The sequence below is a fragment of the Chelonia mydas genome, chromosome 4 (genome assembly GCF_015237465.2).
Source record: "Chelonia mydas isolate rCheMyd1 chromosome 4, rCheMyd1.pri.v2, whole genome shotgun sequence".
Classification (NCBI taxonomy): domain Eukaryota; kingdom Metazoa; phylum Chordata; order Testudines; family Cheloniidae; genus Chelonia; species Chelonia mydas.
The window spans coordinates 72,631,729-72,644,797 of NC_057852.1; the positions used below are offsets into that span (position 1 = coordinate 72,631,729).

The window sequence follows — 13,069 nt, forward strand, 5'->3', positions numbered from 1 at the left end:
GAAGCTGGAAGGTGAGCAGCAAGGTCTACGATGAGGAACTGGCTGGTGTTAAGCACCAGTCTTCCGCCACAGGGACTCTGTTGTCACATCCTTTCGTGGCAGCCTCACCCACCATGGTGTTGCAAGGAAAGATGTGTAGCTGGTGGGTTAAAAAGGTCATTGAACATACCTTCTCAAGCAGCTCACCAGCTGCAATCTCCCTCCTGCTGTAAGGGGGAGCAATGTGGCTCAGAACTGGAAGTCATGGAAGATGAGTTGGTCAGAGAGTTCCTGTGATGATGCGCATTGTTGAGTTGCACATCAACAAGTTTGGTGTGTGTCAACTGACTCCATATTGGAGCACAGTACTCTGTTACTAAATACAAGACGGCAAGGGCTGAGGTCCTTCGTGTTTGAGCACCTGCTCCCCATAAAGAACGAGACAGTTTGCTGAGAAGGTTGTTGCATGTCTTGACTTTTGCAGCTATCTTGCTTAGGTGGCTTTTCTATGATAGTATTCGGTTGAGGGTCATACCTAAGTGAGCTCCATGCAGGCTCATGAGTCCAGCCATATGGAGCTTACTGCAGGATTGGGACTCCAAGTTGAAGTAACTTTAAACACTGTTACAGCTAAATCAGTTTCAAATATGGTTTGGCAGTTAACATAGGCAAAACTATGCAGAGTAATAATGACTATGTCTAGATTTGATTTTTCCACCATGTCTGAGAACAGGTATCAGAGAGTATTACCCTCAACCAAAGTTGAACTTGATTGAACCTCTCCATGCTCATGGAGCAAATGAGTTCAGCACCATGGCATATTGGCCACTTATCATTGAACAGAGTCTAAAATGCAGGCAATTGCAATTAGTATTCCAAAATTTGCTAAGGGAGGATGCCTGGAACCCACCCATATCCTTATTAAGATATGCTTGCTACCCGACACATTCCTACTTTTTTTTTCTTTAATGAGGGGCTTTCAGTGCTCAAACTTCTTTACTAATGTAACCTTTTATTACCCCCATTTTAAAGATGGGCTGACTGATGCACAGAAAAGTTAAGTGACTTGCCTAAGTCCATACAGTGGCAGAGTATAGAATAAAGCCCAGGTCTCTTGACTCCCAGCCTTAGATCAGTCCACTAAACTGACTAGACCAGGGGTGGTCAAACTACAGCCCACAGTCCGGATCTGGATCCCCAACCCCCTGCCCTGGCCCTGCATGCAATTTCCCCACCCAGATGTGGCCCTCAGGCCAAAAAGTTTGCCCACCCTTGGACCAGGCCATAGCTTCCTAACTACTATTAACTCTCCTTTAGTCTTTGACACATCCCTTCCATGTTATTGACATGTCTACATGCCCAACAGAATTTCAGTTATGTGATTATTACAAGAATTTCAAATTCCAGTGTAGATGGGACCTTAACCATGTACTGTAATACCAGGTTACAGAATCAGATTAAAATCCCCTCTGCACTACAAGTTATAATCAGGTTCCCTGACTCAGAACTGTAGTGTACACAGGGCCTGTCTCCTCAAATCACTCTCTAACCTCTCAATCACTTTGTTTTGATTCAGTAACTATTGAATAATCTGTAATTAATACAACTGAATGAATATTTCAGTGACTAAACTCACACTTCTTTGACTATGGTCAATATAAATCCCCATTTATTTGAGGGGAAAACTCATTACCATGGGCTGTGCAAACACATGAAGAAAAACGATAGGTCAAAGTCTGGCTCTTCACTCTATCCCTTAGCCAGGGAAAACTGAATTATTATATATGCTTATGTTAATTAACCTTTTTCGTACTTCTGTACAGTTTTGATACTAGATTTGTTCTGAACAAGTGCTTTCACCCTTACTGCTCATTACCTCTATTTTAATTGTTCCTTCTTTTGAAGTCAGTTTTGAATTTTGACCTCTCCATTGTGCTTGACAATACACTGAGCAGAAAAATTAAATTTAACTAAGTTCTGGAAAGAGAAACTAGTTACTGATAGAAAAAACTGTTACTGCGATAGAAATGTCCTACTACCAACAAGGGAGATCTAGGAAAATTACAGGCCAAGAAATGGACTAAGTTTGTTGTTAAAGTCTTCTTTAATAAAATGTCCTTTTTAATTATAAAAACCCCATTAACCCGTATTCCTTAAATTGCTTTCTAAATTAACTACAATTACATCTAGTTTAAAGCTATCAGTAACAAAGAGCAAGGATCAATTATTCTCAGTCAACGCAGGCAAAATCATAGGCTAAGTGTAGCGCTGTCAACTTGCTCTCATTTGAAGAGGTGACACTGCAACTTCCTGAGTTCTACCACCCCCGTCTAAACCAGCCCTCTGCATTTAAGGGGTGAACACAGAGAACTGGAGCGAAAAAAAGGAGAGAGGAAGCTAGGTTGGGGGGAAAGGTTTTGTAGAAAGAAGTTCTAAAAACATGCCTGCGCGCGACCGCTCGGTGAAGACGAGGTGCGAGCCGTGCGCGGTGCCACGACTAGAGGAAACCGCGCTGAGAAACAGAAAGCCGAGATGCTGCATCCCACTCTCGAGCTTGCAGTTGCTTTGTGCGCCGCTGAACTGGCCCGCGAGTGCACTGCGGTGTCTTTTGGGAGACAAAAGCTCCCCTGCCTTCTCCGTGGGCAGCTCCGAGCAGGGGCTGCCTCACGGGAGCGACCCCGTTCCACAGGTAGCGGAGGAGGGAGCTGGTCACCGCGCACTGAGGCGCCCGCGTGCCAACATGGCCGGGGCGCGCCAGGAACACGCCTTCGGCGCGGGGAGGTGAAGAGACGCGCCCCGAGGACAAAGCTGCCTGTTGCTTGATGGGACCAAGCGGCAGCCGCCGTGGGTCATTTCCCCACCCCCACCAGCCCCCGCAATAACCCGCCGTCCACACATCACCTCCGCCCCCCAGCGCAAACCACGGGGCAGAGATGGGGCCTGCCAGCCTAGGCCGAGCCGCCCTGGCAGCAGCGGCGCTTGGGGACACAGCCCCGGGCAGGGAACAAGGGGCGAGGCTCAGCCAGCGGCGCTGAGAATTGGCTTTACAGGAAGGGCGGGGGAGGGCGCGAGCGGCTCCGCTTCAGCTTCTGCCACACAGACGTATTTCAAATCTTAACGGCTGCTGCTCTACAGCCAGTCTTTGAATGAGGAAGCAGACCAGGAGCAGGGCCTACCGCTGCGCTGGGCCTCCTCCCGCCCCCTCCTGACGGGGACTGAAGAGGAGGAGAACGCAGTTACCAACCTCGCCCCGCCCCTATTCAATTTGGAGTGTGGGGGAGGAGCAGACTCATAAACTTCTACAGCGGCCCGCAAGGCCCGCCGCAAGCCCTGCTCGCGAGATGCATTTCGGGAGCTGTAGTTTTTCACCCCTCCCCTCTCTTGCCTACGCTGCAATGATAGAAACTACAGCTCCCATGAGCCCCCTGAGGCGGGAGCCCGCATGCGCATTGCGGAGCGGTGCCGCAAGCTGGGCGCCGCTGTTGTTACATAGGAAACAGCTGAAAAGTCCCCACATGACAGTGGGGGAAGGAGGAAGCGGGGTGACCCGGGCGATGGACGTGGCTTTTACAGAGTGAGGCGCTTGGCCGCCACAGGGAATCCCCCAGCAGCCTCGGTTCCCGACTCGAGTGGAAGGGGGCCGAGCGGGGATCTCGCTGCGCCCCTTGAAGGAGCCCTGGTTTGCCCTTGGGAGAGGGGTTGTGCCCCCTGTTGTGGGGGCTCTGTCTGCCGGGGGCCAGGGGGGCGGAGGTGACCCTTAAGGGGAGGATCGTGCCCCCTGCAGGGGACGCTGCCTCTCTCAGGGGCGGCTGCTGATGGGGCAGGTTTAAATCCCTCCCTTGCAGCCAAGCGCATAGACAGCGGGGAAGTTTGATTCAGTCCGGGCGGCAGGGACGGATTCTGCTCCTCTGCCGGACAAAGGGGCGGCGCAGGCGGGTGAGGAGCCCGGGCGGGTCGGTAGCTTCCTCTGCCGGGATCGGGACGCTGCTGGAGCAATGAACGGGTTCGCCCCCGAGGAGGTGACCCAGAGGGGGGGGGATGCCGCCACCACCACCGTCGTTGCTGCTGTTGTGGCCAATGCAGCCGCCACCGTGGAGGTGCCGGCGCTGGGGTTAGGTCCCGGCGCTGCCGCAGGTGCCACCGCCGGTTCTGCGGGGCCCCCCGGTGCTGCCGGCCCTGGGGCTGGGCAGCTGTGCTGCCTGCGCGAGGAAGGTGAGAGGTGCAGCCGGGCCGCCGGCAACGCCAGCTTCAGCAAGAGGATCCAGAAGAGCATCTCGCAGAAGAAGGTGAAGATCGAGCTGGATAAGAGCGTAAGTGACGTGAAACCCCCTCCCCAAGCCCGCTGCGCGCCTCTGGGGCAGAGGAGGATGCCCGGGGGCGAGCGTGAGGGGCAGTCAGGGCCGGCCGGTGAGTGAGTCCCCTCTCTCCCTGCAGTGCGCTACCATCGTGGCAGGTGGTCACGGCTACTCCTGCGGGGTCACCGGCCCCGAGCGCCCCCAAGGCAAGGAGACCCGCGGCTGGTGGGGCTACCGGGGAAGCGCCTTGGGGCTTTTGTTGTCGCTATTCACGGGACAATGTGTCTGAGGCGCCGCGTTGCAGCTCTCCGCGCAGGACGCACTGCACAATCGCTCCCCGCTCCCCGCAGCCTTACTCCGGCCTCAAGAGTCGCCCCCACAAAGGCTTAAACTACTTCCCCCCTTCCGCGCCCCAGCGACTGTGAGACTTGAGGCAGCAGCTTCTGTGTTAAACTGTGCTGGGCTTTGCCCTTGGTACGGTCGGCTGACGCTGGAAGAGTGAGTGAAGCTTCAACTGCTTCTGCTCAGTGTGATGGGGGGAAAGACTGCTGCTCTTTCTTCCTCCTCCCTTCTTCTCCCTCCGGAAAAGTCAGGGTGGTATTCCAGAAAGAGGCTGTTTGCCCGGCTGCCCCCCGACTGCAGGGAAACCGGGGGGCTGCACGTCCCCTCCGCCACCCTTCCAGAGCAGGGACTCTCTACATGTTTGTGTGGCTGACTCAAGTGAGGGCAGCAGACTTGGCCGCTCCGCCGCGTGTTGTACTGCTGCGCGTCTCTCTTTGCCACGGTGTCTTCCGCTTGGCAGCCATCAGGCTTTTCGTAGTGCTCCTCTGTCTGTACAAGAAATCGCCACAAGCTTGTGTCACTGCGCAGGCAGGACGAGCCCGTCTCCCTTCCCCAGTCTGCTGAGAAAGAAACACCCTTTGTAGCAGATACATTTCTAAGATTCGGAGCAGTGTTAATCTGCAGAGCAAATGTCTGCCGGCTTCCTTCCCTAATGAATACTTGTTTCTTCAGAAGAGAAATTCACGAGTATTTGGCGATTTATATTTAATTGACACAGCAGAAGTGTTAGGGGATGCTGGCCCAAAGAGGGGCTTCTAATATGTTTGTTACAGTTACCACCTTCAAGAGATTGTGTAAACTCCTGTTGTTTGGGAAAAATGGTTGCTAATTTCTATTTGTGTTTCTGTTGAGGGTTGTGAGCTTTCTCTTTGAATCATGGTTTATGAGAGCGCTCTTGTGAGGTAAACTTAAGCGAACTCTAAATGGGCAAAGAAAGCTCTTGTTGCATTAACAAAAGGAAAAGCTTAGGACTCCAATGTTTCAGTTTATACGTTTAAAGAAACTTCATTTAGGCCTCCAATTTGTTTTTTCATCCCAAATTTAACTTTCTACGTGTTTGATTTCCACCCCCACCCTGTGCACCCACAGCTCCAGTTGAAGCCAGTGGGAGCTACTGGTGCATAGTAGCCCTCTGTGTTTGTATACATTTCCTCTATAAAATAACTTCTTGCCAGATTTTTTTCAGGTATTTAGGCACCTAACTACTGGCCCTTCATCTCAAAATGAGCTGATTCCTAGAAAAAGGACATTTTTAAAAAATTGATGTGTATGTACTTTATTTACAATGACTTTTCATGGATGGTGGAAGTAAAACCTAGGAAGAGAGCTGTGAAGTGAGACAGCTGAAGTTTTGCTTTTTTGTCCATTTAACAGAACTTCAAAGTAATTTTCGTACCCCATTCCCTGCATTCTGATGAGTAACCTAAGAGGGCTGTCCTTGGCTTTCTCTACAGCCTGTTAATACTAATTTTGAATTGGCTCACTGCAGCAGTACAGTGATACAAGGAGTTTTCTAGGCCAAATGGGATGCAGTAAGTTATAGCATCCCAACTTTTATCTTGTGGGTTCTGGTAGAAACAGAATTCTTAAACTCATAGTTAATGTCACGAAAACCTCTTGATGGATATACTTCAGGGTAAATTACTGCAGCATGTAGTTTGCATTATCATGTATTTCCTGGATGTTAGACTAGTGTGGATTTGTGTTTAAAACATGCATTGCTACTTTTTTAGGCAAGACATCTTTATATTTGTGACTTCCACAAAAACTTAATTCAGAGTGTGCGAAACAGAAGAAAGAGAAAAGGCAGTGATGATGATGGTGACTCACCAGTGCAAGACATCGACACTCCAGAGGTAGCTGAATAGTTGTCCTGGCTATTGTCATGTAAAGCTTGTTCTTAATTGCTACCAAGTCTGTGTTAATGCAATGTTTTCCAATGTTAATTTGTTCAAGGGGTGGGAGAGCTCCTGTTTCACTCACTTCATTAATATGTTTCATTTTAATGTTTCTTTATCAATTGTAATATAATTATATATTCAAAGATATTAACATATATAATTTAATTGACCAATACATTTTCATTTTGTTTTACACACAGTATTTTTCCCAGAAAGGAAAGTTGGAGTTATATACCAATTTTAACTTTGATAAAGGTTCCTCCTTCATGACATTTTCTCCACAGATTCCCAGTGGGGGAGGCATGCGCTTAGCCATGCAGTAGCAGAACCATTTTTGAGTAGGAATTGGTTGTTAGAGTGCACACTTAATTCACATGATTCCTAACATTTCATAGACTGAGAGTATAAACAGCTCAACTGTCTCCCAATGCCTCTCTCTGTTCTGCCAGAAGGGTCACAGAGCATCCTTTCAATTCCTCCATCATATTAGCATTACATAATTAGTAGTTCTAGTAGGGTGTAGTGGACTTGAAAGACATAGTTCAATATTTGTAGTTCTTTAGCTTTTGTATCAGTTTTTGGTAAGGGCTGCATTGCAGGAGATGGCGGATTAATGTAGGAAAATGGAGTTTAAAAGGCGTTCATCTTGACCTGCTGTGTTCTTCATTTCAGATGGGCATTACCTGGGAAAGGGCACTCAGCTGGAGGCTGTGATGCCTGTGAGATTTTCTCCAAAAGGCTCCCAAAAGCACTTTGCTTCAGAACTTGCTCCTTCAAGTGTTGTTGGCAATCCATATGTCCATACTGCAGTTAAACCCCTGTGGCTGGCCCTGACTTAAACAGGGCTATTTAATTGCCATGTAGACATTCAGGCTCAGGGGAGAGTCCCAGAGGCCAGGATCCAGCCCAGGCCTCAACATCTGTACCGCAATTAAACAGCCCATAGCCCAAGCCCCACAAGCCCAAGTGAGCTGACGTGGTTCATCCGCAGGTGTTCAATAGCAGTGTAGACATACCCAAAGTGTCTCCAGGCATTAGTAGTATGGCCACTAAATTTCCCTTAGTGCAAAAATCTTAGACTGGAAGAGGGCAGCTCCCTTTTGAAGGCTCTGATGGAGGGGCTGTCAGTCGTCTCAGAATAGTCATTTTTGCTGAGTCCTGTTTCTCTTCCTTGTAAGATCCATTCATCAGTTAATAGAAAATTTTATCTAAAATTACTTTTCTATCCACACTCCTGTACCACATAGATGACACCACAGTGTTCTTGGAACCATAGTTTCTGAGTATATCAATGCTGGGTTTTTGTTTTTTTTTTCCTGTGGGATCTGCATTTCTTGGTGCAACTGATCTTATGCTGTGGATTTCTCTGGATCATAAAAAGCAAGTCACTTGCCAGACTGCTGCAGCTGCACTTCCAAAAGAAGCCTAGCTCAGGAACACATTTGAAGAGCCTCAGTTGTCAAGTTTTGATAACACCAGAGTTTCTTGCCCAGGTTTTCCTCCATATGGGTATCATGCATCTTAGATGTGTGTGACTGTATGTTCTTCCACTTGTTGCATCAGTGGCCTCTTGAATATGAGATCAAGGTCTCCTTCGAAGAAGAGGAAGGGTCCTCCAAGGATGCCTTGGCCTCCATCTGAGTTCCCAGGATCAGTAGTTCTTTGAAGTGGCTTCTGCACATTCTCACTGATGGAAAAGGTATCCCCAGCACTGCTAGCTTCTGGAATCTTGTGGAAAGCTTAATCTGCCTTTCTACTCTGATGGAGTAAAGGCTTCTCAAATCAAATATTGGTTTGAGGAATGGGACTCCCCTAGACAAATCAGATGTAACTAAGGCCCTACCAAATTCATGGTCCATTTTGGTCAATTTCATGGTCATAGGATATTAAAAATTGTAAATTTCATTATTTCACATATTTAAATCTGAAATTTCATGGTGTTGTAATTGTAGGGGTCCTGATGCAAAAAGGAGTTGTGGGGGAGTCGCAAGGTTATTGTAGGGGGGATTGTGGTACTACTGCCCTTCTGTACTGCTGCTGGCAACGACTGCCTTCAGAGCTGGGCAGCTGGAGAGCAGCAGCTGCTGGCCGGAAGCCCAGCTCTGAAGGCAGAACCACCGCCAGCAGCACTGCAGAAGTAGGGATGGCATGGTACGGTATTGCAACCCTTACTTCTGCACTGCTGCCTGCAGAGCTGGGCATTCGGCCAATAGCTGCTGCTCTCCGGCCGCCCAGCTCTGAAGGCAGCACAGCAGTAAGGGTGGTAATATCGTGACCCCCCCTAAAATAATCTTGTGACCCCTCTGCAACTCCCTTTTGGGTCAGGACCCCCAGTTTGAGAAACGCTGGTCTCCCCTGTGAAATCTGTATAGTATAGGGTAAAAGCACACGAAACACCAGATTTCACATGGGGAGACCAGATTTCATGGTCCATGACGCGTTTTTCATGGCTGTGAATTTGGTAAGGCCCTAGATATAACACATAGGCATCTGATTCTGGGATGACAGGGCAAATGACACACCTCTTCGCCATTCTTTGGTTATGGAGGAGCTATGGGGCTGGCACCATTCCAAGCTTGGCCAGGTTTCTAAGTGTGCAGTAGCTCACCGACTTAGCCTAAAAACTATCATTAAGGTAGCTTCATAGTATTAAGTTAATCCCTTCTCAATTCTCAGGACATCAAGATGTTGGTTTTGGGAGGGCAGTGTTGCAATCACTGTTCACCTAGCAGGTCTTCTCAGTCAAACCATCTTCTCAGGGATGTCACTGTTAGTTCATCTCCTACAGTGGGGCTGTAGGGTGATCAAATCAGGAAAGAGGAAAAAGGGGTTTCTTAATAGTGATGTTTGTTCTCCAGATGGTGCCCTTAAATAGACCTTCTGGGAATAGAGAAACTGAGGGAGCACTGGGCTGAGGTGTGGGTATTTATATCCTATATTATGAAATGTAGGACTTAAGGAGATTCTAACCCCTGATGGACAGTAGTTCTGTGGGACTCTGGCTGTGCGCATAACTCCTACATTGTGGCTGTGTAGAGGCAAGATACTTCACCTTTTAAATCATAAGTACATTACAATTAATAACAAATTAATCCTCTCTTTAGCCCAGCTAAAGATACATGCTAACTTTAATGATCTTTTTCTTCCTTTCTAGGTTGACTTATATCAGTTACAAGTAAACACACTTCGAAGGTACAAAAGACACTTCAAGTTACAGACCAGACCAGGACTTAACAAAGCACAGCTTGTTGAAGTACGTATGAATGTCTGTTCCGTAGCTGACAATATAATTTACTGTTACTTGTGGCTCTGGAAAATGTGATCATTACCAACATATTAGCATAAGTAACATATATTCCTGTCTTTAGTCAACTATAAATGTTATCTATAATTGCCATAGTTAATATACCACTGCATTATAATTAGATTGTATCCTGCTCCACAAACTCTTCTCTTTGCATAAAGAGAACAAGTGGATTGGATTTTCTGAAAATAAAATGAAGTTACTTATCTAATTTCTCCTCCATGAGCTGGTCTTTCTGTCCCCAATTCCTGAGCCAAGAGCACTCTAGTTAAGAAAGAAAGTCAAAAGTAAAAGCTCAGGTTAGAGGAAGGAAGTTGGGTTTATACGTATGTACTCTGAAAGAATCCCGAAGTAGTTTATAGAATCGCAACATTGCTATTCAGAAACATGTAGCTTAAGACAAACAATGGGCCTAAATCTACACTCAGTTACCTCACTGCAAAACTATAGGCTTCAATGACACTGCAGCTTTGCAGCTAAAGGCAGAATTAAATTATTCTGTTATTTTTGCAGTAAAATTCTAGTATAGTTTAAAAGTACAATTAATAGAAATATGGGTACAAGTAATAGTAACAATGAGGAATCTGGGCATCCGATTTCATGTCTCTTCTTATAAGTGTGGAAACTTGCAAAACTAAGAGCCACAAAAATACAGAATTATCTGTAAGCACAACAGAATGCTAGCATGTTTGCAAATTTTGGTCTTCTGAAAATATAATTTACTTGGTAAGAGATCAGTATTCTAGTCAAAACAAATAGTTTAAAATGTGGCACAGCCTTTACTTTAGAAAAAAAAAAGGACTCCATTTTGCATTGCAAACACACAGATCTGGAATGTTAATTTAAATACTTCTTCTGAAAATTGATGGTCCTCTGTTAAAATGCTATCTGAATCTTCATTGTGTTGTCTAGTTTTATGAAATGTTATGGTGAATTGCATTTGTGTGTAAGCATTTTGTAGATCTCTCCACTAATCAGTGTGGATTAAAGCCAAAATTCGTAAATGTATGCAAGAGGCTGGTCTGTAAAAGAACAGTATGTTGCCAACACTTGTGCAACTGCAAGTATGAGTTTAAAATTACTGTATATTATTCTCTTTGTATGCGACTTAAGACAAAGTTTGAGCACTTATTAAATTGGCAGAAATGTGACTTGAAAGAAGCCACAAATGGCTTTTTCAAAATAAAAATGGAAACTTAAGAGTGTATACTGATTTAGTTGCATATTATAAAATACTTTATACAGGAAGAATAAAACTGTAGGCTACTATAAAATTCTGGCTAGTCTACAACCAGCTTGTACTGTTCATTTTTGCCAGACTTCTGGGTAGAACAGTGGGGGGCTACAACTAGCTTTTGTTGCTTTTCCAGTGGCCATGAAGTGCCAGATTCAATGTTTTAGAGCTACCTTCTTTCCAGAGGTGTCATCTGTGACCTCCCCAGTTGATCACCATTTTATAGCAAACTTGGTTCTTGGGAATGATGCCAGGAAATTCTGAGCATGTTCATTGAGTCCCCAGATGTCCTAATGCAGTATAGATGCTTTAGTCAGTCAGTTAGAATTGAACTTTTAAAGGTACACTGTCACTTAAAAAACATCACCTTTCTAAATGGTTAATTTACTGTCTTCACAAGTAACTGTTAAGATTACTGTAACTAAAAGAGATTAGGAGGGATTTTTTTGGTTTACTTTGTGCCTTTCACTAAATTTTGTGTAGTCATTTTCTTCTCTTCCTCCCCAGCATGTCTGGGCATTTTGCACAGCAACAAGGGAGAGAGTGATATTACAAATCCACAGTAACTGGCAGGGAGAATTGTTTCAGGTACTACCCCTGCTCCCTACTTAGATACATCTTGTAACCAACAGTCTTATTTTCATAAAGGGTAAAAAAAAATTCAAAAGCAGTTAAGTGAGGTAGGAGCCTTTTAGAAAGATTTGACCAGTTTAAGGGGCTGTGACCAAAGCTGAACTTCACCCTTGCTGACTGCTCAGTTATTACATGTCTTCCTCTTTATAATCAGGTTAAAAAACCCATGGACAAGCTCTTCTACCCCTCCAAAAATGATCAAATGCAGGGCCTTTCCAATATAATAATGATCCAGGACTTCCCATTTCTATTATATTCTACACTCAAGCACTGTACACACTCCCCCGTACCTTTTGTGGACTCTTACCTCTCTTCTGAAAGGTCAGCTTTGTGTAGCTGAGAAAGCCATGGATTTCACTGGATTGGGTCCATCTACTGCAATTCACACTTTAGAGTATTGAAATGATTCACTGCCTAATCCTTGTGTGATCCAGACTGTTGGATGGAGGCAAATGTCTTCACCCCTGCTAGTATTGATCTGTTTGATCAAATCTTTAAAAAAGGAATAGATGTCAAGTCTGTGTTTAATTCTGAATTTTAGTTCCATTATCTAGGAAATGTGAACTTGTTGATTTGTATGTAACCAAATGGCTATTTAATTTCCTTAAACTTTCTCTTTATAGATAATTGGTTGCCATTTTAGGACTATTCCAGTGAATGAAAAGGATACCTTAACATATTTCATCTACTCCGTGAAGAATGACAAGAACAAACCAGATCTAAAGATGGACAGTGGTGTTCACTAGGATGGAAAAAATGGGACTAATACTCAAGTTGCAGATCTAAAGACTGTTTTTGACATGCAGAAGCTTTCTTTGTAACTTTTTTCAGAGAACTTCTCTGATTTTTATTTTTCATGGTCTTGCTGACTCTCTGAAAAACAACCTCCTCTAAAATGAGATTTCCACAGCAAAAGTATTTTAAATAAATATTATTGATACTGTTGCTCAAGTGTTCATGTGTGTTTGTAACTTATTTAGTGAGTTATTTGTACCTAATAATAGTTTGGGTTTTGCCTACATATATTTAAAGTTATTAAAAATATTCATTCTATTTTTTTAATTATAGAAGTATGCTAAAGATTAGAGTGTGAAATGTGTTTTGAAATCATCACACTACAACATGATTTTATATAGTATAAAATTTAGCTCTGATAAATTCTAAACATAGTTGCTCCAAACTGAAGGGCCATAATAGAATTGCTCTTGGCTTCCTGAATAGCAGTGACTCTTGTAGTAGTTATAAATCATAAGTATAAATGGCTGCACTTGTATTTTCTTTTAGAATTCTGGTATGCAAAGATCTTAACAGAGTTTTTTTGAGATCTCTAGTTTCCTCACTTCTGGGATATGCACTGCTAAGCCTCAGGACCATCATGCTA

At 45.0% G+C, this 13,069-nt stretch overlaps 1 protein-coding gene across 1 annotated transcript; it reads left to right on the forward strand.

Annotated features, from left to right (window-relative positions):
* Positions 1-3,411: 3,411 nt before the first annotated feature.
* On the forward strand, positions 3,412-12,633 carry SAP30 (Sin3A associated protein 30). Its single transcript, XM_007067060.4, has 4 exons — positions 3,412-4,289; positions 6,350-6,472; positions 9,672-9,770; positions 12,312-12,633. Exons 1-4 carry the CDS (start codon positions 3,975-3,977, stop codon positions 12,432-12,434), a joined length of 660 nt encoding a protein of 219 aa, XP_007067122.1. The 5' UTR covers positions 3,412-3,974; the 3' UTR covers positions 12,435-12,633.
* Positions 12,634-13,069: the final 436 nt, after the last annotated feature.